At 38.0% G+C, this 21,046-nt stretch overlaps 1 protein-coding gene across 2 annotated transcripts in view; it reads left to right on the top strand.

The window, feature by feature from the left end:
- The window catches only part of LIN9 (lin-9 DREAM MuvB core complex component), a 39,918-nt gene extending 20,819 nt beyond the window's left edge, over positions 1-19,099 (top strand). For both annotated transcript variants that reach the window (XM_055816510.1, XM_055816509.1), the window contains 9 exons: positions 4,509-4,666; positions 5,802-5,935; positions 6,926-7,045; positions 7,219-7,320; positions 12,026-12,106; positions 15,510-15,635; positions 15,999-16,181; positions 16,292-16,389; positions 17,694-19,099. In XM_055816510.1, coding sequence (XP_055672485.1) covers positions 4,509-4,666; positions 5,802-5,935; positions 6,926-7,045; positions 7,219-7,320; positions 12,026-12,106; positions 15,510-15,635; positions 15,999-16,181; positions 16,292-16,389; positions 17,694-17,799 — 1,108 coding nt within the window. In that variant the 3' untranslated portion in view covers positions 17,800-19,099. The remainder of the gene's footprint in view (positions 1-4,508; positions 4,667-5,801; positions 5,936-6,925; positions 7,046-7,218; positions 7,321-12,025; positions 12,107-15,509; positions 15,636-15,998; positions 16,182-16,291; positions 16,390-17,693) is intronic.
- The last annotated feature ends 1,947 nt before the right edge of the window (positions 19,100-21,046 follow it).

Here is a 21,046-nt window from a genome sequence, read left to right as displayed (position 1 = left end):
AATGTTCTCTTCCCACTCTAGATGACTGAGTGTCCAAGCCAGAATATGTTGACATTATTGCATCTTCTATGCTGTATTTCTTCCTGGTATGGAAGACAGGCTAATTTTTTGCTTTTTTTTTTTTTTTTTCCTGGCTGTAACTAGCTCTTCATGGGGAAAACAAGTGCACATTTTCATCTCATTTATTTTATTTTTTTTAAAACTGTGTTAGAGAACCTCAGCTTTTCCTGGCTTGGATTCCAAAATAGAGGAGAAAGTCACCCATAAAATACTGTACGTTGTAGAGAAGAAGCCAGAATTTAATGAAGGGCATAGTTTTTTCTCTAATGTAGAATTCTTAATTCTTAAACCCACTGATTCATTTCAGCCTTTTTACACAACCAATACAATTTAGCTTAGAGAAGAGGAGGCTCAGGAGGATCTCATCTCTGTGTGTAGATATCTGAAGGGAAGCTATAGAGAAGACAAGGCCAGACTTTTTTTAGTATTGTCTGGAGATAAGACAAGAGGCAGTGGGGAGAAGCTGAAACACAGGAGGTTCAGTCTCAACATAAGGAAACACTTTTTACTGTGAGGGTGACTGAGAGGTGGTAGAATATCCGTCTTTAATGATACTCAAAGGCCATCCTGGGTCCTGGTCCTGGGCAGCCTCCTGTAGGTGACTCTGCTGGAGGTGTTGGAGCAGGTGACCTCCAGAGGTCCCTCCCAAACTCAGCCATCCTCTTATTATGTGAGACCGGGAGAAAAAGGTATAAGCAGTGTTGCAGAAATAAAAGCCTGGTTTATTTCTGAAAATACAAACACTAAAGCACCGAATCCATTTCATAGATCGCTGTACTGAGTCAGATTATATTTTGTCTGATGGAGGCTATTTCATCTCCTATAAACAACTTTATATAACTAACAAATACCAGTCAAGGGAAGGCAGAAGAGCCAGCTTAAAAATAGTTCCTTTTGGAAAGGTGTTCATGAGCTTAACTGATATAGCTTTTCGTTCCTCTATCATCATGCTTCCTACTGAGAGGGAAATGGTGTATTTGGAGGTTAAATCATCACTTATTCATTTGACTTTTGCCAAAAGTGGGTACTGCTATAAAAGATCAGCTTGCCTTACTCAGCAGTCTGTTGAACCACTGATAAAATTTCCTTCTCTTATTTTTTGGGGGGGGAGATGGGGGAGGGAGTGTTTTTGGGTTTGGTTTGGGTTTTTTTGTTAAGCTATTATATAGTTAGCTTTTTAAAAAGAGAGGCTCGTGCCTAGGGAACCACAGGTCTAAATGGGCAGGAAGTTGTTTTATCTGAAGTACAAGTATTTGACTGGATATAGAGTCTCATTTTGTTTACTAACCCAAATTTCATGAGTTCTTGCTTTCTATCAACATAAAATAAGCATTCCTGCTTACTTATAATTTCTTTAATGTTTTTTAAAAAGATATTTATTAGCAGTCTTTTTCAAGATTCCAGAGTGGTCTTTGGCCTTAGTTCAGAAAAATTTTGAATTATTCTAAATAATTTGAATGCTTTTTCAAGAGAATTTTCATCTACCTCTGGAGCAAAGTTTTTTTTATGTTACTATTCTGTTAGAAATTTCTTCTGTCGTCCTCATATGTGAGCTGGATACTATGTCAATACTGATATCTTCCCATGAAGGAAGAAAAAAAAATAAGACATTTTGCATCCACAGTGTTGATGGCAAAGAATAATAGTGTCTCTGTGTGATAGCTGTGCACGTGGTTGTCTTTTTTTAAATTTTGTTTTAAATATATTGTAATATTTTCTTATGTCTGCTGCTACTTTAAATGTCCTATCACACCATCAACAGTGTGGTTGATTGGCACAACAGTATTCTTCATGGGAACCTGCAAAGCTTGTAAGATTCCAGTAGACTGTGGGGAAAGATATGCTCCAAGAAAAGGAAGAGGTAATAGTTAGTCTTATGTACTCTGTATAAACTTAACTGGGGTTGTGAAATAGGAATGGATATGAATTAAGCTCAGATATGCTTGTCCTACCACTATATGATGGTGATGATTCCTCTGTTAGTTCAAATTCTCATGACTGAGGTAGAAACTGAGAACAATGTTCAACCTCTTAAGAAGTCTCTACAGAAAACTAATGAGGTTGCAATGTGATCTGTACAATAGTTTTAATCTTCATTTTTTCATAGGAATGGCATGAAGATGGGACAACCTTTATTAAATACATTTGGGGGACATGGGGTTGGAGATGTCCTTTAACAGAAGCCAAAAACATGTTGCAAATACTTTCTACATCCATGACCTACAGCATTCGGAACAGAGACTTTTTAAGAACATCTGAGCTAGCAGTAAAACAGTAGTTGCTGTTGTAGGGACCTTCCAAGGTCAGTGATTAGTATATCAGCATTTGAATTTGTATTTCTAAGAGTATGGGTCAAAGAGCATCAGGCAATATCTGATGTTCCTGATGCAAGACCCTGGACATGATTAGAAGGACTAATACTAACTTTTTTTTTTTGTCTTGCTGTGATTAGTCACTCTGTTCTCCTCAATGATATTGAAAACCTCTGACCTGCATTTTGCTACTTCATATTCACAGCCTATGGCAAGCATTATTTCACACTTGTTCCTCCCCAGTAGTAAATACAAAGCAAACCACATCTTTAAATGAGAGTATTCAAATAAGCTTTGCATGTCTCCCAACCTCCATCACTCTTACTCTGCCATATCCCTTTCCAGATATTTTGAATTCCTAATGAGGATCATTAGGCAATACACAGTTCCAGGTAACCACATTCTGGTCTTCAGTAGCGAACTGAGTGAGGAGTGGGACATGCACCTACAGTTGCTCCATCTACAACACAGTTCCTAGACTGTACAAAGACTAGTGACAACTTTGGGTGGTAGTGATCGGAAAACCTAGGAAAGGAACCTTCAGTGCAGTGCATTACTACACATACCTGACAGAGGTGCATCACAGCTTCAGTTCATTCCTGGTCATTCCTTTTTTTTTTTTTTTCTTTATTCCTTTTTTTTCTTCTTTAATGTCTTGCTCAGGACTAAGATCTCATTGTGTTAATACTGTAGACACTGGACAAAACAGATGGTCTATGCCCCATGTAACTTAGAAACCATGTATAAGGTAAAAGGCAAATGATGTATGTATGAAAGAAAGTGATCTCAGCATCCATCCTGGCAGCTTAGATCTTAGGATCTTCTCAGGCACACTGCAAGGAAGAGAAATTTTGGAGAATAGTGAAATGGCTTGTGGAACTCTCTGAGTGGTACAGAGAAGAAAACATAAGAATGTTTATTGTGCCATATAAGAAGAGATTAGTAGAAGCAGACTGGGAAATAGGAGCTGTCTGCTCAGTACTGAGTGAAAGATAAATAACTGAGGAAGACCTTGAAGGGATTTAAACCAGAAAATAATTTGCAGTGTAGAAGAGGGAACCAGCGCAGGACTTGCCAGTGTCTTCTAAAATAACCTCGTAAAATAGGACTTTTTATTGATCAGTAATCAATATATAACTATGAGTTCCACAGAATTTGTTTAAATTGCATTTGACTGCATGAAGCAATTAACAAAGGTAGTAAATCATTTGATAAATAACTGCTTCTGCAATTAATTAATTCTGCTACAGTAGCATCTGTACTCCTTTTTTAAATTTCTTTCATTGACACAAGAATGATAAAACTTTTTTTTTAATAACTAATGAGAGATAAGATCAAGTCCTTAATGTCTTTATGCTTTCAGCATCTCTCTCATGCAGCATGCCTATTCAGTAGGTTAAAAGTGAAAAAGAATAAAACCAAGTAAGGACCTTGGGAGTAAGTCTTTCATCTTTTAGATTATATTTTAAGACCTCCCCAAAATGGGGGATGCTATAGAGATTATCTGATTTTACACAATAACCCAAGTTTAAACAAATTTGTACTTTTACTATGATTGATCTCTAGACAATTCATCTGCATAATAGAGATTTTGTGGCTGAGTTGTACTCTGCACAGATGCAAAGATATGAGACAGAGAAGTGCCCTTTTATGTTCTGAGTCTGGTGCTCTTTCACACTAAGTTTGTTTAATTGAGCTAATGAGCACATGTGGAAGGGACGTACTACGTATCATTAAGTGATGGCAGTCAGGGACCTCACAGTAAGTCCTTACATGCATTGAACTGGTATTCAGAGTAGGCTGGATGTGGGACCTGCTTTAGCTTTGTTGTGACACCAGGTGGATCCCTATAAGCAGAAAAAGTCACAAAAAGTTGTGCTCTTCTGATATGCTAATGCAACAACTAGCATTCCTGACTAGTATTTTTAAATAAACTGTTATTTTAGGAGCAATAATTCTGGAGAGTAAGACTCTCTAAATCCATTCAACAGAATCCTTTTGTCTTGAACACTTCACCCCACGTTTTTTCATTGTCCCTCACTGATTTGTAAACTATGCCTGTTTATTTGATGTCTCTTCACATATGTATGTTTTCAGTGCTGAATTTAAGTAAAATTTTACCTAATTGTATCATAGGTGTTCCTCTGCATTCTTTGAGGAAGAGAGATCAGCATTAAAACAGAAACGGCAGAAAATAAGACTTTTGCAGCAGCGGAAAGTTGCAGATATTTCACAGTTCAAAGATCTTCCAGAAGAAATTCCATTACCGCTTGTAATAGGAACAAAAGTTACAGGTAATTCCTTAAAAACAAAGAAAGAAAAAAACAGCCAAGTGTTTTGCAAAGATTTTAGTAAATCGTAATATACTTGGTGCACATAGTTAAATTTAAAACATTAAAAAATGTATTTTTTTTGTTAGCTCACTGAGAAGGTGCTTGTGAGGATTAGCTAGTATTTTTAAAACAGTGATACAGTTTTGAGGTACAAACTTGGTATGATTCATTATTTCTGCTGTTCAGATTGTAGGATTTTTAAAATGTTTTTTTTATGTCTAGTATATCTGACAAATCTTAGAGAGAGAGATGCTTAAATGCAGAGAGCTGAGTGCTGTCTAACAGTTTAAAATCTAACCTAATATAAAACTTGTCCTTTGTTTTTCCATAAATACATCAGTTTTGAAACAGACACACGATTGATATTGCAGTGTAGTTGGACATATATACTAAACATGACATTGCCTGCTGAAAAAATTTACACGTAACTGAGGAAGGAATATTGTTAAAAACATTCCACAAGTTTTGTCTGATTTTATAAAAACTTTAAACCTCCATCCTGTCTGTTTGTGATCCAGATGCTTTTCACTTAAGCATGGTATCTCCCACTAAAGCCGCTACCGTTCATTGCTTTTTGCATTCTTCAGCAACAGTGCCCTTAATTCTTGCTGAAGAGCAGGCATGCACAACACTGCTTCTCCTCACTCTCCTAGAGCTGTATCCTTGAGCTGCATTCCTCATTGTCTTTTGCTAAATATGCAGTCATCAGTGGAAGTGATCAAAGAGAAATGGTATGCAAAATCATCTGGAAATTGACTTTTGCCTGCAAAATCTGTCTATCAGAAGGTATTGGGTATTAAATAGTGTTTTACTTAGACATAAGTGTAGTGCTAAGAATTAGGTTTGGGAAATACTTGACTTGCAAAGATAAATTTGACAAAAATTTGGGTGGTGTTTCTATTGTATACAATTCTTTTCCTGGTTTTACTTCCCCCCCTCCCCCCCCCCCCCCCTTTAATCTGTGGGTTTAAAACGTACATATAAAGGGTTACTTGCAAAAGGTGTATTAAGTTTATTTTTCTCAATAGTATTAGAACATTATAATGTTTGGTTTGTTCTTTTTTTTTTTTCTTTCTTTCTTTTATTTTTTTTTAAGCACGTTTGCGAGGTGTCCATGATGGACTGTTCACTGGACAGATAGATGCTGTAGATACTCTCAATGCTACATACAGAGTGACTTTTGACAGGGCAGGTCTTGGAACACACACAGTCCCAGATTATGAAGTTCTTGTAAGTATTAATGACACAATCTTAAAATAGCTGTAATGAAAAACAAAATGAAATTAAAAAATCTACAATTGTATGCTTTAATCAAAAATAAATCAATTCAAAATATTACATGCAGGTAGTATTGTCATAGATTAGAAACAAGCATAACAGATGCATGGGAAATTCTGGGGGAATGAGCTTCTACTGTTTATGTTTTTATAGAACGGGATAACCCTTTATGATACAAACATAATGGCTCGGGCTAGAATAATTTACTAGACCTACTATTACAGGTTATAGTCTGAGTTTAGTATGAAGAAATATAATGAGTAGCGTAAGATCCAAAAAAAATTCTGCTATGGAATCCTGCCAGGATTTGCAGAAAATGTTAAAGAAAACCTGGCCCTTTGTAACTTCCCAAAATCTGGAAAGGCCTGTGGTAGTTGCCAGCAAGTATGATGAGTTGATTGAACCTGGTTTTTAAGCTTCTTATGGTAATGAAGCTACCTGTGGGGGTGTTGCTCTGGTCAAACAATTTGGGAGTATTTCCTAGCTCATAGGCTCTTATACCAATTAATGAGCTCCCAGAATTGTTCCTGCCCAACAGTCTGACCTAGACTGCAAGCTTTTCAGAGGACTTCACGTTCTTTTGTATCTTGTGTAGTGTTGAATCTACCAAGGGCCCATAATTTGTCTAGTCTCTCTCATAATCTGATCTTGGAGCCCCGCTGAACTCCAGTTATTTGTCTGCAATTTGTCAATAGAATTTTTGGAAATATTCTTGCAGGTTTTATCGGATATGATGCCATAACACTTTGAAAACTCCAGCAATAGAATATGGTTTTGAAGTTCCTGCTAACCCAAAAGCAAAATGTCAGTCTTTTAATGTTCTTGGGTTGGGGCATGGATGGGTATGGCTAGTCCAGATTCCAGAAATAAATTAAGTATTCCAAAAGGTGTTTAAAATTAATCTGACAACTGAAGTATATCCTTCCTGTTCCTGTCTTACAGAGCAATGAACCTCATGAAACCATGCCAATTGCTGCCTTTGGACAGAAACAACGGCCTTCAAGGTTCTTTATGACCCCTCCCCGATTGCATTATACACCTTCACTCCAGTCTCCAATTACAGTAAGTTACTTTTTTCACGTAGTATTAATCATTGAAATATTTTCTGATACATGTTGAAGCTGTTACCTTAAACATTTTTTGAGATTAATTTTATGAGGTTATTCAACAAGACAAAAATTCTAGCAAATCCCTCTAAAAATAAGCTACTAAATTAAGTGTTCTTTCTTGTATAGGACAGTGATCCTTTATTAGGACAATCTTCGTGGAAAAACAAAATTTCAGGCACAGATAGCGAAACATTAGGAGGCTTTCCAGTAGAATTCCTCATTCAAGTGGTAAGTGTTAACTGCAGCTCTTAACTTTGTTGTGTGTTGTCCTTTTGTGCTTATTCTTCTAATTCTTCTGCAGTGAAATGGCCTTCTGTTGATTTATGACAGATATGGTGATATTCAAAATAACTTTTGAAAAGATGTTAAAAATATTTGGGTTTATTGCCCCACCCCAATCCTTCTTAATTTTCTCACTTGTTCATAAGTTTTGAAATATGCTGCTCTTGAGACCGCAGGGGGAACTTATGTTTCCAGAAGTCTGTCTTTATTTTTCCCAGCTCTACCAGATGGTCTAAAAAAAGATATTGTTTCTACCTGTAAACTTTGTACTGTGTTAAGGCTTTTTTTATTTTATTTAAAATATACTTGCATTACACAGAGAACATTTGCCTATGTGCATTATCATATATTGTATTTTATGTTCTGTAATGACCTACCCTCTTGGAGAAGAAAAGAAGCACTCTTTTTCCCTGAAAGCAAACATAGAGGTTATAAATAAGAAAACTATTTTTGACTATATCTTTATGAAATAATTCCTCAGTTCCTAAGTGATTTTTGTCCACCAGTTCAGAAGAGCACAGACAAGTAATGTGAGGAAGTGAGATTCATTGAATATCAAAACTCATCAAAGCATGCTACTTTTCAGGATGATGGAAGAACATAATTGCTCACGTTGGCTTAGCTTGAGATCTGTGATTGAATTCTTTCACAATGAAAGCTATTTTGAACATGCTAAAGGAAGTTGGAATGGTCAGAGTTTAACATACGAAGAACCAGGAAATAATATTGCTAAAAGTTTCTCAACTTTCAGAGTGTATGTAATTGATCAAAAGAATCAAATTGTGTCTGTAGCTCGCATGAGACACTAATATTTTGGCCGTTCAACGTATATTAATTTTATTGGACAGAATGATCTATTCAGGTTTTTAGAGGAAACTTAGTGCATGAAGCTGATTTTGAAAAAAGTGGCTTGGCATCTAGCTTAGCTAAGAAAAATTAAAACAAATGCAGTTGCCATAAGATTAATTATGTTAAAAAATGAAATACACAAAAGATACAGTTTAGCAGCATAACCAAAACTGGTATCTGCAGCTATCCTACTTGAGTCGCTAAGCATGATCGCTGAGGTGTATACGCTAAGGTGTATTGAGATTTACAACTGTTTAGTGCGTCAAGTTGATCAGTTTATGATATTTCTTCCGTATTTTAAATCTGAAAATGTGTGATTTCTTAGTCAGGTTTCATGGTATATTACTAGTTATAAGGAAATCTGAGTTTTAGAAGTATAGGCCTCTTGTTTGTATTACAAATGGTGGCGTTTTACAAAGATAGCGCACTAATAGGTATTTTTAATCATAGAACCATAGAACGGGTTGGGTTGGAAGGGACCTTAAAGATCATCTAGTTCCAACCCTGCTGCCATGGGCAGGGACACCTTCCACTAGACCAGGTTGCTCCCAGCCCCGTCCAGCCTGGCCTTGAACACCCCCAGGGATGGGCACCCACAGCTGCTCTGGGCAGCCTGTTCCAGTGCCCCACCACCCTCACAGTGAAGGATTTCTTCCTAACAGCTCATCTAAATCTACTCTCTTTCAGTTTAAAACCACTATCCCCTGTCATGTCACTACATGCCCTTGAAGGGCATTTTTGCTTGAAGGTTTTTGAAATATTTTGAACAAAATCAAGCCACAGATTTTTGGCATTTGTTTACATGAGCAACTTAATACTTTATCCAGCTTTTTGCTAAAGAATCATGAGGCTTAAAAAACAACATTTATAGAGGGACTGTGCTTTATTTTTAAGCCTAGCATCTTAAGCATTTTAAGCATCAAGTTTTTTATTGGAAGTTTAAGGATGGTACTGAAATATTTGGTGTTGTGAAATACACGTGAGTGGTGAATACTGATTATTGATTGCACTGCATTCACCAGTCCAGATGTATTTTTATGTTAAAGGTGACTGTTAAAGATGTTGTAGCCTTTGTTATACACTGGTACAGTAAAAATGTCAAAGCCCTCATTGTGATTTAATGGTGATTCAGGAAGTAAATGGTCAGAAAATGTTTGATTCAGAAAAAACTTTCTGGAGAGCTATTGCCTGGCGATTATTTATGATACCATGAATAAACAATTTAATGGGAAAACTTTATTTTGGACAAAACAGGGGGAAAATGCAACACACCTTGAATAAGATTTCAACCCATCCCCTTAGTTCTCTTTTTATGGGGTTTGAAATTAATTTGGAACAAAAGAAAGTGTAGCCAAAATCACATGCAGGCACTGACAAATAAATGTTAGGGATATTCTCTTTATGTATAATTTGCAGTTGTAAGTAAACTTTGGGACTTTGGGAAAATCAGCAATTGGATGCTGGATTTTTGACTGTTTCCTGCTTATGAAAATTCTGAAAATGTTCCATAGTAAGTTATTGCACACTTTAGTTTGAACTGCTTGTGTTCTTCTAAATAGCCTTTTGACTGAAAAAAATGAAATCTAAAGTATGAATCTAAACATACTGGTTGGGTTGTTCCTTCATGTCTTTTAATGTGGAAATGCATTGTACTAAAAGTTCATTTCCAGTTTAGTGAGAACTATAAATTATAACAGTAAACAGGATGAGTTGTGCTGAAAATAGAACTGTTAGGCAAGAATTTCTCAAGGAAAATAAGGTTGAACTGAGTGGAAGCATTTGCTGATGATACTGGCAAATGAAAACGGGAAACTATTTAACAAAATGTACCAATGAGAGAAAGCTGGTAGATACCACAGATACAGTGGAAGGTCAGAGTTTCGTGTAGAAAGAATCAGATTATCTTGATCACGGGGGTATGTCTGGGAATAGAGTGACTATAATACAAAATCCAAGCTCATGGAAAATGTGGGCCCTGTAGCCTGGAGTATGTCTGGACATCAAAGTAGATGTTAAGCACCAAATAGCTTGCAAGTTCTGGGAACAAATAATATATTCTACATTAAGCTGGGGACTCACCACCTTCATGAGGGAGAAGGACTTAGACCTGTTAGGCAGCTGCTGCATGGCGATGACAGCAGAGCCTGACTAGTAACTTTTTGGCAGCAAGGGCAGATGGTGCACAATGCTTTCCTTTCTCCCAGGTGTGTTTTTGCCAGCATGAGCATTCGTGTGAGGTGGTAGAAACTAGATCAGAGAGAAAATCCAGCCCACAAGTAACAGTTTTAAAACTTTTTTTTCTTGCCTTTTCTGAATTCATTGTTTTGTTGTTACCGGTTCCCGGATTGGTTCTTCACGTAGCTGCAAAAATGCAAGTGCTGGCTCAGCACAAGCATCAGGGGGACGGCGTAAGGACAGAAATGAGCAGCTGCAATTGGAATAGTGATAACCTTCCAATTATCGCCTCTGTGAGTCTGACCATGGCTTGCCATCCAGTCCTAAGATGCATCTGGCCAAGTATGAGTGGTAGAAAGAGATGTATTGATGCCATTTTACAGGTTTAGTTACAGATCTGTTACTTGAAATACTGGTACAGGCTTCTTCCCGTTGCTCACGTTCAGGAAAGATGATAGTGAATAGAAAAAAGACACACAAAGGGCCACAAAAGTTCAGGAGATGGAGAGCCTTTTATGGGAGAGGAGACTGGAAAGGCTTGGGTTTTGATTAGTCTGGTGAAGGAACAGTGGAGAAGAGATGTGTTTACCGTCTCTGAATAAACAGGGATAAATACAAAGAGGGAGAGGAGAGGCTGTATTTAACTGAAAAACGGCTTTGGCAGAACAGATTACTGTGAAGTGAACAAGAACTCGTTTAACATGGAAATTCCAAGAATATTCATAATTAGCTGAAAGAGGTCCTGGAACAATTTTCCATTAGGACTTGTGAGGGCAAGAAACCTGGCTGTGTTAAGACTGAACTTGAAAATCAGTAAAGGGGACTATATATGAGCAGACATATGTTGAACTAGGAGTCCCTCTTCCTCCCAGTCCCACGTTCCACTCCTAGGATGCAGAGTTAACCCCCTTTGAAATGTGTCAAAGCTGAAATCTTGGTTCAGTTTACATGAGTAATAAAACTCTTGCTGTTTGTAGCGGAGCTAGGATTTCTCTCGGGGCCCTAGGCAGTATGAATGGTTTCAGGAGTGATGTGTGTGTTGAGAGCGCTCCCAGTGATTTCCGCTTCAGACTGCTAGTTCCCAAGGGCAGGAGAAACAGGGTATTCCCATGATGAAAGAGGGAAATGGAAAGCCCAGAGTTGTTCTGTATAAAATAGACCCAGGCTCTGTACCAGGTTTTACTGCAGGAGTGTACGCAGAGGGCTGGTGTCGGTCCAGAGCACAGCTGTAAACTGTGGGGGGGAAAAAGGTGTGGGCAAGGTGAGCGATAGGAACTGCAGCACATGGTGGTACCACCCTTTGCTTTCCTTCAGGCTGCATAAAAAGAAGATTCTTGATTCTTCAGCCTCTAGCTGGCCATAAATTATATTAGTCTTCCTACAGGGAATTTCAGCTGGTGGATTTTAGCATTCTCCAATCTAGGGTACTTGAAAATGCTTTAAGAATCTCTGGAAAATCCATCATTTAATTTTAATTAAATTTTTTTCTGCATCTTAACTTGAGGAACAACCGAGAAATGTATTTTAAAATGATGAAAGAAACACACATTTTATTATCTTGAATTTCTATAGCATTTCAAAACTGCTTAAGGACCTATTCATTCTAAAAATAGTTCCTTTGTTTTAGACCAGGTTATCGAAAATCCTTATGATCAAGAAGGAACACATCAAACAATTGAGAGAAATGAATACAGAAGCAGAAAAGCTGGTGAGAGTGTTCTCTTTTCAATTCTTAAAACAGGATATGCTTTAACAGCTAATGCAAGTAGATGTAATTAAAACTAGAGTCTAGATAAAATCTATATTTTATCACTTTCTATGATGTGAAATTTTTATTATTTTTTTTTTAAAGACAATCCAGAGAAGTCAGTTGTTTCAAATACGATTCTCCTTTGAAAGCATTATGCTTTGGAAACTGATTAATGTTAACATTGAGAGCATATGTCTGTTGACATGTAAAGTAAGGAAATACTATGTACTTGGAGAATCTCAGGTATAAGTTTATATGGTAAAATATTTATCATAATTTTATTTTGCAGATGGTAAGTACTTATTTAGCTTTCTGGCTAAAACAATAACTCATTTCAGAGATTTTCTATATAAAGCTCTGAGTGCCCTTGACCGGTATTTAAAATTACAATACCAGAGCAGCTACAGCATAATTAGCAGGAGCAGAATAGTTTTTCTTGCTAGGCTTTATCTAATCATCAGTCAGTAAATCAAAATGATAAGAATGCCTCTTTTACCACCCCTGTCTTTCAATCAACTTGAAAGTGGAAAGCTCTCAGTCTCAACCTTCTGCTAGCATCCATTCAGACAGTTGTCTCTACAACATACAGACAGAAGCCTAAAGGTTTGTGGAGGGGAAGAGGAGTCCTTTTTATTTCTTGAAACCAGAAAGCTGGGCTTTTTTTAAAGATTTGAATGTTGACGGATTTGATTTATTGTGGTGAGATTTCCCTCTTTGTCCCTTCAGTGATCATGTGCACATGTGTGTTCTGTTATTCTGCTTCCTGCTGCCCCATCCCTATGTTTCTGTAATTTTCTTCTATTGTGCTGCGATGCTGCTCTTCAAAACCTTGTTATCATTTCCATTACTAATTCTTCTTTTTCCTGCGCATGAAATGTTTTGTCTTTTAAATTTGCATATTAATAATTAAAATAGATGCAAAAAGAAGCAGGATTAAGACACACCATTGCAACCTGTAACTCTGATACTGAAAAATTAGGAATTCTTCCTAAAACAAACTAAAAAACATTTTGTTTTTACTGAGATATTAGTACTTTTGCATATATAAGGAAATCCATAGGAATGACATTAGCTTTCCTCTGACAAGAATCCAGATATTATTAACATGTCGCTCCGCTACTAAGTCATAAATTAACTGTATTGTTATTTTCCTTTATATTCTTATTCCACAAAATTGAAAGAGCGAAAAAGCAACAGGGAAGAAGGGGATCTAGAAATAAACGTTAAATTTGATATATTTTAGCTCAGTTGTAGCCTAGATAAGGACTTTGAGATACTTTCAGTTTCTTCCCTTGTGATGTTTCCTTTGCAAACCAGCAATCATAAAGCAACCTCTGTAACTATTCAAGGCTGTCCTGATAAAAATAGAGGATGTGATACCTTCCTATTGGGCCATATTCTTAGCCTGTCTTCTAATCCTCTTTGTCCCTTGGCAATCCCATCTCTGCTTGTGCTGCTGAGTATATGTTGTTTCTCCTTTAAAATGTGTTTTCTTTGAACAAGAATCTTTTTCCAGCACCAGCCCACTTGAACATCAGTAACACACCTGAACATGGAGAAAATTAAATCTTTTGAGTTCATTGAAGTATAGTTTCATTTTCAGACTCTAATAATAATTAATTCAATTGTGATTTGATAATTGTTAGAGTAACACCACTGTTTGGTTTAAACCAATCATTTTATGGTGACTTTTTAACGACTGATCCAATATAGAAATAAACAGAACTGACCAAAATCAGAACTGCTACCGAATGTAGTCCATTATTATCTGGCAATAATAATAAGCTTACCTGAGGCAGGGGATACCTTCAGAGGTGCTGTTAGTACACACAGCTGCACATTTTCTATTTCATTTTTCTGAAAGGACAGCTTATTAGTAGGTAAGCGTCTTGACATCACTATACTAGCTTGGTTGCAGGCTATAAACAAGCTACTGTGTACATAAAACAGTAAACACTTTTCTGATAGCCATTTGGATCAAAAAATCTAAACAAAAAGGATGGGTAGTTCATTTTTTCACTTAACCTGTGATAAAGACAAGGTAAAGGTGGTGCTGGTTGTTCCACAGAAGCATGTAGATGCCAGTGACAAAGATGTTACCTGATTCCATCTTCTGAAAGCCATTGTCTTTTGTCTGCCTGTTCAGCTGTTTGTCAGTGTTCCCAGATCTTGGATTGCTCCCTGATCAGAACCAGTGCTAGTGCTGAGAAAAATGTCTTTCATTGTCACTAGTATAGAATGCCCTTAGCCTGTCGTCTCTGATGGAGAATTCGCAATTGTCTGTGGCTTTCACAGCTAACCTGGAGTAGTACAGTCTGCTCTAGGGGGGCTGCTCACCGAAGAAGATCTGAAAGTTCCCATTTTTCCCTTACATTCCAGAGCTACAGGAAGTATGTCAAATTTATGCTGGTTTCCAGTTTGCTTTTAGGTGAATGTTGAAGTTACAGTGTTAGTTTAAAGCCCTATTAATCTGGTATTCAGGCTTGTAAATCCCTGGAGATCATTTCAGTGATTAAGTTTAATGGGGAGCTGAACTGAACTGATAACTGAAACTTTGCTTTTGAGTTTTTGACTTGGATCCTCCTGATGGAGGCTCTTGACTTTGCAGTTTGCTTTATCTCATGGTGTAAAACCTATAGCCACAGGTTTGATTGCACAAGGTACCTGTATCTCAGACTTGTGGCTGAGAAGCAGTGGAAATACATCCAGCTTATCTTGCAAGAGGCCATTTGTGGAGCAAATTTTATAATATATCGTAAATATCACACATTCTGAAAACAGTGTAAGAAAAAAGTACTCTATTGTGGCATTTATTTTTTGTGGAAAATTGTGCTTACCCAAAATACGTAAGGTACCATATGTAAGCTCTACTAACTTCCTTATTTGGCACAACTGTTAGCTGTAACAAAGGGTACGTAGCACTGAGTCATCCTCAGGTGACCACTAACTTACTAGGCAACTGCGCCTCCCATCCTGCAGCAGAGGTGGTTGTGGCCATATTGTCCTGTCCTGTTCTCCTTCTGACAGGGCAGGTTTCTGTTCATACAGTAGAGAGAAGCCCTAACCAACCCCTGCAGAAATCAGCAGGTCAGGCCACCGTCTTCTACTGTAGCATTTACCACCACAGATATCATGGTGTTTTATAAAGAGAATAAAAGCATAGTAGTTACTACACAGTTGTCACTTGGAGTTTTAAATAGCGATACTTACATTTTAATATTCTGTATGTTAACGTTTTTCTATAAAACATTGGGATTTCAAATCTCTCTGTTATTTTCAAGTGAAAATTCCTTTTGATGAGTTCAAGAGATATAAATGTACAGTATCGCATTAACTTTAATATGCTTTGTCTTTTCCACAGAAATCCTATTCTATGCCAATAGGCATCGAGTTTCAGAGGAGATACGCAACTATTGTGCTAGATCTAGAGCAACTAAACAAAGACTTAAATAAAGTTTTGCATAAAGTTCAACAGTATTGTTATGAGGTAAGGTTTTGCTGGAATCACTATGTACTTGTTGGGTTTGCTTAACCTAAGTACAAAAAAATAATTAGAATTTCCTGGGAATAGGGTGTAGGTGGGGGTCACTTTGAAATGAAACTAGTAGTAGCTGTCGGATTCCTTCTCTCTCTGCCTCAGCCTTTGTCTCTGTTTCTTTCACTGGAACGTAGACACTTCCGTTGATGCCAGTGGCCAGTTTTGAAATAGACATATGTGTTTGTAAAGGAAGAAAAAAACCTGTGTTACTACGTACCTGTGAACTCTCTTTGAAATAGTTTGTCATTTCACACGTACACCCAATGCAAAAGAGATCTTCATTCTTCATTTCTCTTCATTCTGTCTATGCAGCTTGCTCCTGACCAGGGCCTCCAGCCTGCTGACCAGCCAACAGACCTGAGGCGCAGGTGTGAAGAGGAGGCTCAGGAGATCGTCAGGCAAGCGAATTCCTCGACAACAGGACAGCTTTGTGTTGAGAGTGAAAATTTAACTGATCTTATCTCTAGACTTACAGCAATATTACTGCAAATTAAGGTAAAATACTTGCAAAAAAATAGTTTCTCCTGTAAAATGCATAGCATTAAAGCTCTGCCGGTTTCTTTGTGCCAAACTGTGAGAACACTTTTTGTTTTCTTCTCCTACAGTGTCTAGCAGAAGGAGGTGATCTGAATTCCTTTGAATTTAAATCACTAACAGATTCATTAAATGACATTAAGAATTCAATAGACTCCTCAAATATCAGGTATTACTTTTATGAATATTTAATTCTTAATTACACATTTTGTTCCAGCAAGCAATTCTTACTGTATTTTAAAGCTGAGCAATGATTATAATTAAGGGTTTTAATCTGGTAACTTTTACTTACAGGAATGGTCCTCTTTAAAAGAGAGCTTCTTAAAGGGAGTGAAACTAGCAGTTTTCTGTTTGAACTTATTAGTGAAGTAACCTGATTTTTAAAAAAAATGAAACAAAGTGCTAAACTGATGCAGCAACAACTAGACTTTCTTCCTCTTCAGTCATTTATGACAACTAATACATTATTTTAGAACGTTTTCAGACTTTGAAATCCCACTAATAATTTCTTTAAACCACAGAACAGTACAATTTCAGTATTCTTTTTACACAGTTACTCAGCCTCTTGTCTGTAAATATCAAAAGTTGGCACATGAGACAATTATAGCTTCTGACCAGCTTCCATTAGCAATATTTTAAACTGAGGAACAGAAGAACAGCCATATTGTGCCAGGTCAAAGCCCATCTAGTCTAGATGGGCCATTTTTTAACAGTTGTCACAAGCAGGTGCCTGAGGAGGCATTATAAAAATAGCAAGAATTTGGTAATACTCATCTGGAGTACACTGCAGCCTCCAGCAATGTGTGACCAGGATTTATTTTTTTTTTATAATTATAATGCTGCTAAATTACATAATTTAGAAAATATACCTGAATGCTAAGTGTTTCCTTATATCCTCTGTACTTGTATTGCTACATAATAATGGGAGGCTGCACACATGAGTTTGTTTTTTGGTTTTGGTTTTTTTTTTTTTGCAAAGATAGTAGGATGGCCTTCTGATTTAAAAACCATTATTGAGAAATGCTGGTTTATAGCATTTTTCATTAGTAAAACGGAAAATAAACCCCGAATATTAGTGAAAATTCACGATAATCAACACTGCAAATTGCATGTTGGAGTGGATTCAGCTAAAGGCTGGTGTACATTGTTAAGAAGATGATGATGTTTCCATTTCACTGTACTTATTCAGGGCATTTTAGCATCTCTTCATAATATTTTAATTTCATTAACTCTGGTCATGTTAAAGTCTTCTTTAAAGTACCCGAGTCAGTAACTGCTGATTTCGTCCAGTGCTTGTGCAAATACTCTTTTCACATTTGTCTCAATCAAGTTGCATTAGTATTACTACTTTCCAATTCCTCTGAATTTTTGTATCGGCTGTGTTCATACCTTGACTTTCACTGTAGAAATATTCGGACACAACTCTTCAATGTGAGGTTTAACGCTTTTTTTCTTCTTCTTTTCTTCCTGTAGTTGTTTTCAGAATAATGTTGAGATCCATGTTGCACATATTCAGAGTGGTCTGAGCCAGATGGGAAATTTACATGCTTTTGCAGCTAATAACACCAACAGAGACTGAAAATTTTCTTTCAAGTGTACAGCAAGTAGTTCTGGAAAATCCTCTTCCTTTATATAGGCTTCACCAAATATCCTAACTGCCAGAAGATAAGGGAAAAGAAAACCTCTCGGAAAGGACCCTTTGAAATATATTATATCTGCTTCTCAAGAAAACCAGCATTACTGGCCAGCGTTACATTAGATTTCTCCATTTGTTATTCACATACAGTAGTTTTGCTAACTGGTAATCTCATAGTGATTGCATTTATTATAATAAACTTGAAAACATACTTTCCTATAATTTGAAGTTAGTTTTTAAAATTTCAGATGAGTTCTGCACACCTCTTGCTGTTGGCTGTCCTGGTATGTTAGAAGTGATGAAGAGGAAATGGCTCAAATGAGTAGCCACACGGCAGGTCTTTGTCATGTAAAGCTTGCCCCTGCCGAGGCACCGAGTCGCCTTTTCTGCCTTCGGGTGGCGCGGGGACAACGCAGGCTGAGTGTTCCTCATCTGGAGAAGCAGCAGCAGGGTATGGACAGAAGCTGTAAAGTTGAGGATGTTGGGCAGGTCCATCGATCAGTCAATGTCTTGTTGGAACTTTTAATTTATCATAACTTATAGAAGGACTATAATGAAGGAATATAAAAATGTAACTGGTAACTTTCTGGAAAAAGATTGGTTATGGTTTCTTCCCTTCAAACAGGGTGAAAGAGGCTTTAGTTGGTATTTTATGTAAACGACTGGTTAAACATACTGTTTTTCCAAATTTTTGTTTGTTTTGCACAACTTTTAAATTAGATTACTGGTTATCCAACAATACCCAACATATATAAATATGAAGATTTTTATAAGTAAAGATAACCAGTGAGATAAACTGCAAAAATGAAAAGTGACAACCTGCCTATGAGTACCTTTTGGAATGTTAATCTTGTAAAAAGTGTGTATTGGTTTGTTTAAATAGTCTTGTAAAGCTTCTGTGTAATGAATTGTTTCCAGATATGAATTTTCAGAGATAGCTGTAGAGATGTTTTTGATTCTTTTAGATGCCTCATTAAATGAGGTTTTTTATATGTTAATGTATAAAGGATATGTAAACAGGTTTATTTTCAATTTTAAAATTTTGTATAGTTTAAAGATGCTTCTGTATTCTGTGTTGGTATTGTGCCACTGCAAAACTTTAGTGCAGAGTTTATATTTAGCTAAACTTGTTCTGTTAATTAAGAGAAATGCATAAATCTTTTATTCTCAATGAAATTTGTAACTCTGAATAAATTGACCTATGAGAATTGATATATTTCACAAAAATGCAAACTCTTTTGCAGATGGTCTCAGGTCATTTTTTTTTTAACAACAGAAGTTAATTGCTGAAAATGAAACATTGTAAGGACAAGGTGAGTAGCTGTTTTAAAAGGTATTTCGAAACTTTGCAAGGGATATTAAAAATAATGCTGAATGCTAATTTTGCTGACTTACCTGTGGAAATTTACCTCTCATAGTGCAATAGAATCTTGTAGTGGCCTTTGCAATTGCTTTTGTGATTATGTTACCCGTTATTTTGTGGTGTTACCATCTGACAGCAGGAGGCTAACTTTGCCCTGTCGATAACAAGCATCCCAAACTGAGGGGGGGGGAAGCTGTAGGCACCAGCAGATACCACTACCATGGATGGTGCTCGGCAAAGAGGATTTGGAACCTGCTTTTCCTGACAAACTTATTTCTTGCGGGACACAGAATACATTGTTTCAACCACCACACTCCCATCTTAACTCCGATTCCATCGGTGTGATGGTTTTTACGTGTAGATTCTTCAATGTGCTCTTTCCAACATGTTTTGTGTTGATGGGGGATTTTTTTAATCATTGCAGGGTTATGTCATCTAACAGGAAGATACATGATTTGTGATAAGCCTGTCTGTGTGCTTTCACATGTCATTGGGCCAGCTGCTGCAGGCAACGTGGGCGTACATCCCTGACTCCTTCCAGGGGCCACGTTTCTCCTGATGTGTTGGGTCAGAGCTAATGGTGCTCAGTTTTGGTGAAATACAGTAACAAATAGGACTGCTTCAGCTGCACGTGGCCTAAGCCTAGTGGGAATCTGAAGAACTCTCTGCAACTGCTGCAACTTAAGGCTGCAGGAGTAGAATGAGTTCGTTTGGCTTCAGTCACTACCCTTGAATTCCCGCTGCACCCCCAGGAACTGGTGGTCTCATTTTCTGCTGCCTCATGTAAGTGCTTCTCCTCAGGGGCCTTCCCAACCCCGAACGTAACAGCTCCTTGGGCACCGGTGCCCACTTGGGGCGGACGGGACCTGGTGGTGGGTGGGTGGGTGGGTTTTGCTTTATGTTTTTTTCAAGAGGGGCTCTGGTTTTTGGAGGGAGAGTATGAATCTGCAACCCTGCCCTGCGACCCACCCTTACAGGCTTGAGGTGCAGCTGTCCCAGACCTTGCAAGCACAGGTACGTTACAGGGTGACTGAGGGATTTAGTGCGTTGGTAACCTTATTCTGTGGGACACGGCTGCTCATACAGGGTGTTTCTGCTGCCAGTGCATGAGTCACTTTTTCTGTGCTTCCAAACCATCGGAGCCTCCTCGCATTCGGGTGCTCTTCTATAACTGGAGTCTTGGAATGGGCTCTGCAAGGCTGTTTTGTAGGCGGGAAGAATTGGCCTTATCCTCAAAGTATATAGTGACATTATCCTTCCTTAATAAATTCATTGACTGAATTACAGGAGAGGCTTCTGTTACTACCTGACCTGCTCCTGTGACAGGGTGACCCACTCTGCAGGTGAGGGAAGGACTGTGGACAGCTGGGCGTGTGCTGCATGGGGCACAAAGCACACGGAGCCACAGCCCGCTGGCACTGGGCACAGGGGTGTCCCCAGGGCTCACTGACTGCCCCTGGTGTGCCCAAGGAGGCCAGCAGTGTCCTGGCTAGTGTCGGGGCCAGCGATTGTCCCCCCCGTGCTGAATGCTGGGCCCCTCACGGCCAGAGGGATGCTGAGGGGCTGGGGGCAGGCGGGGGTCAGTCTCCTCTCCCAGGTAACAGGCTACAGGACAAGAGGGAACGGCCTCAAGTTGCGCCAGGGGAGGCGTAGGTTGGATATTAGGAAAAATTTCTTCACTGAAAGGGTGGTCAAACACTGGAACAGGCTGCCCAGGGGAGCGACTGTCCCTGGAGACACTTAAGACGTACAGATGCGGTGCTCAGGGCATGGTTCAGCGGTGGACTCGGCAGTCCTGGGTTAACGGTTGGACTGAATGATTTTAAG

Source organism: Falco peregrinus, chromosome 11 (assembly GCF_023634155.1).
Source record: "Falco peregrinus isolate bFalPer1 chromosome 11, bFalPer1.pri, whole genome shotgun sequence".
Classification (NCBI taxonomy): domain Eukaryota; kingdom Metazoa; phylum Chordata; class Aves; order Falconiformes; family Falconidae; genus Falco; species Falco peregrinus.
Note: the sequence above shows the minus strand (reverse complement) of the source record. Positions and strands in the feature narration are given on the sequence as shown.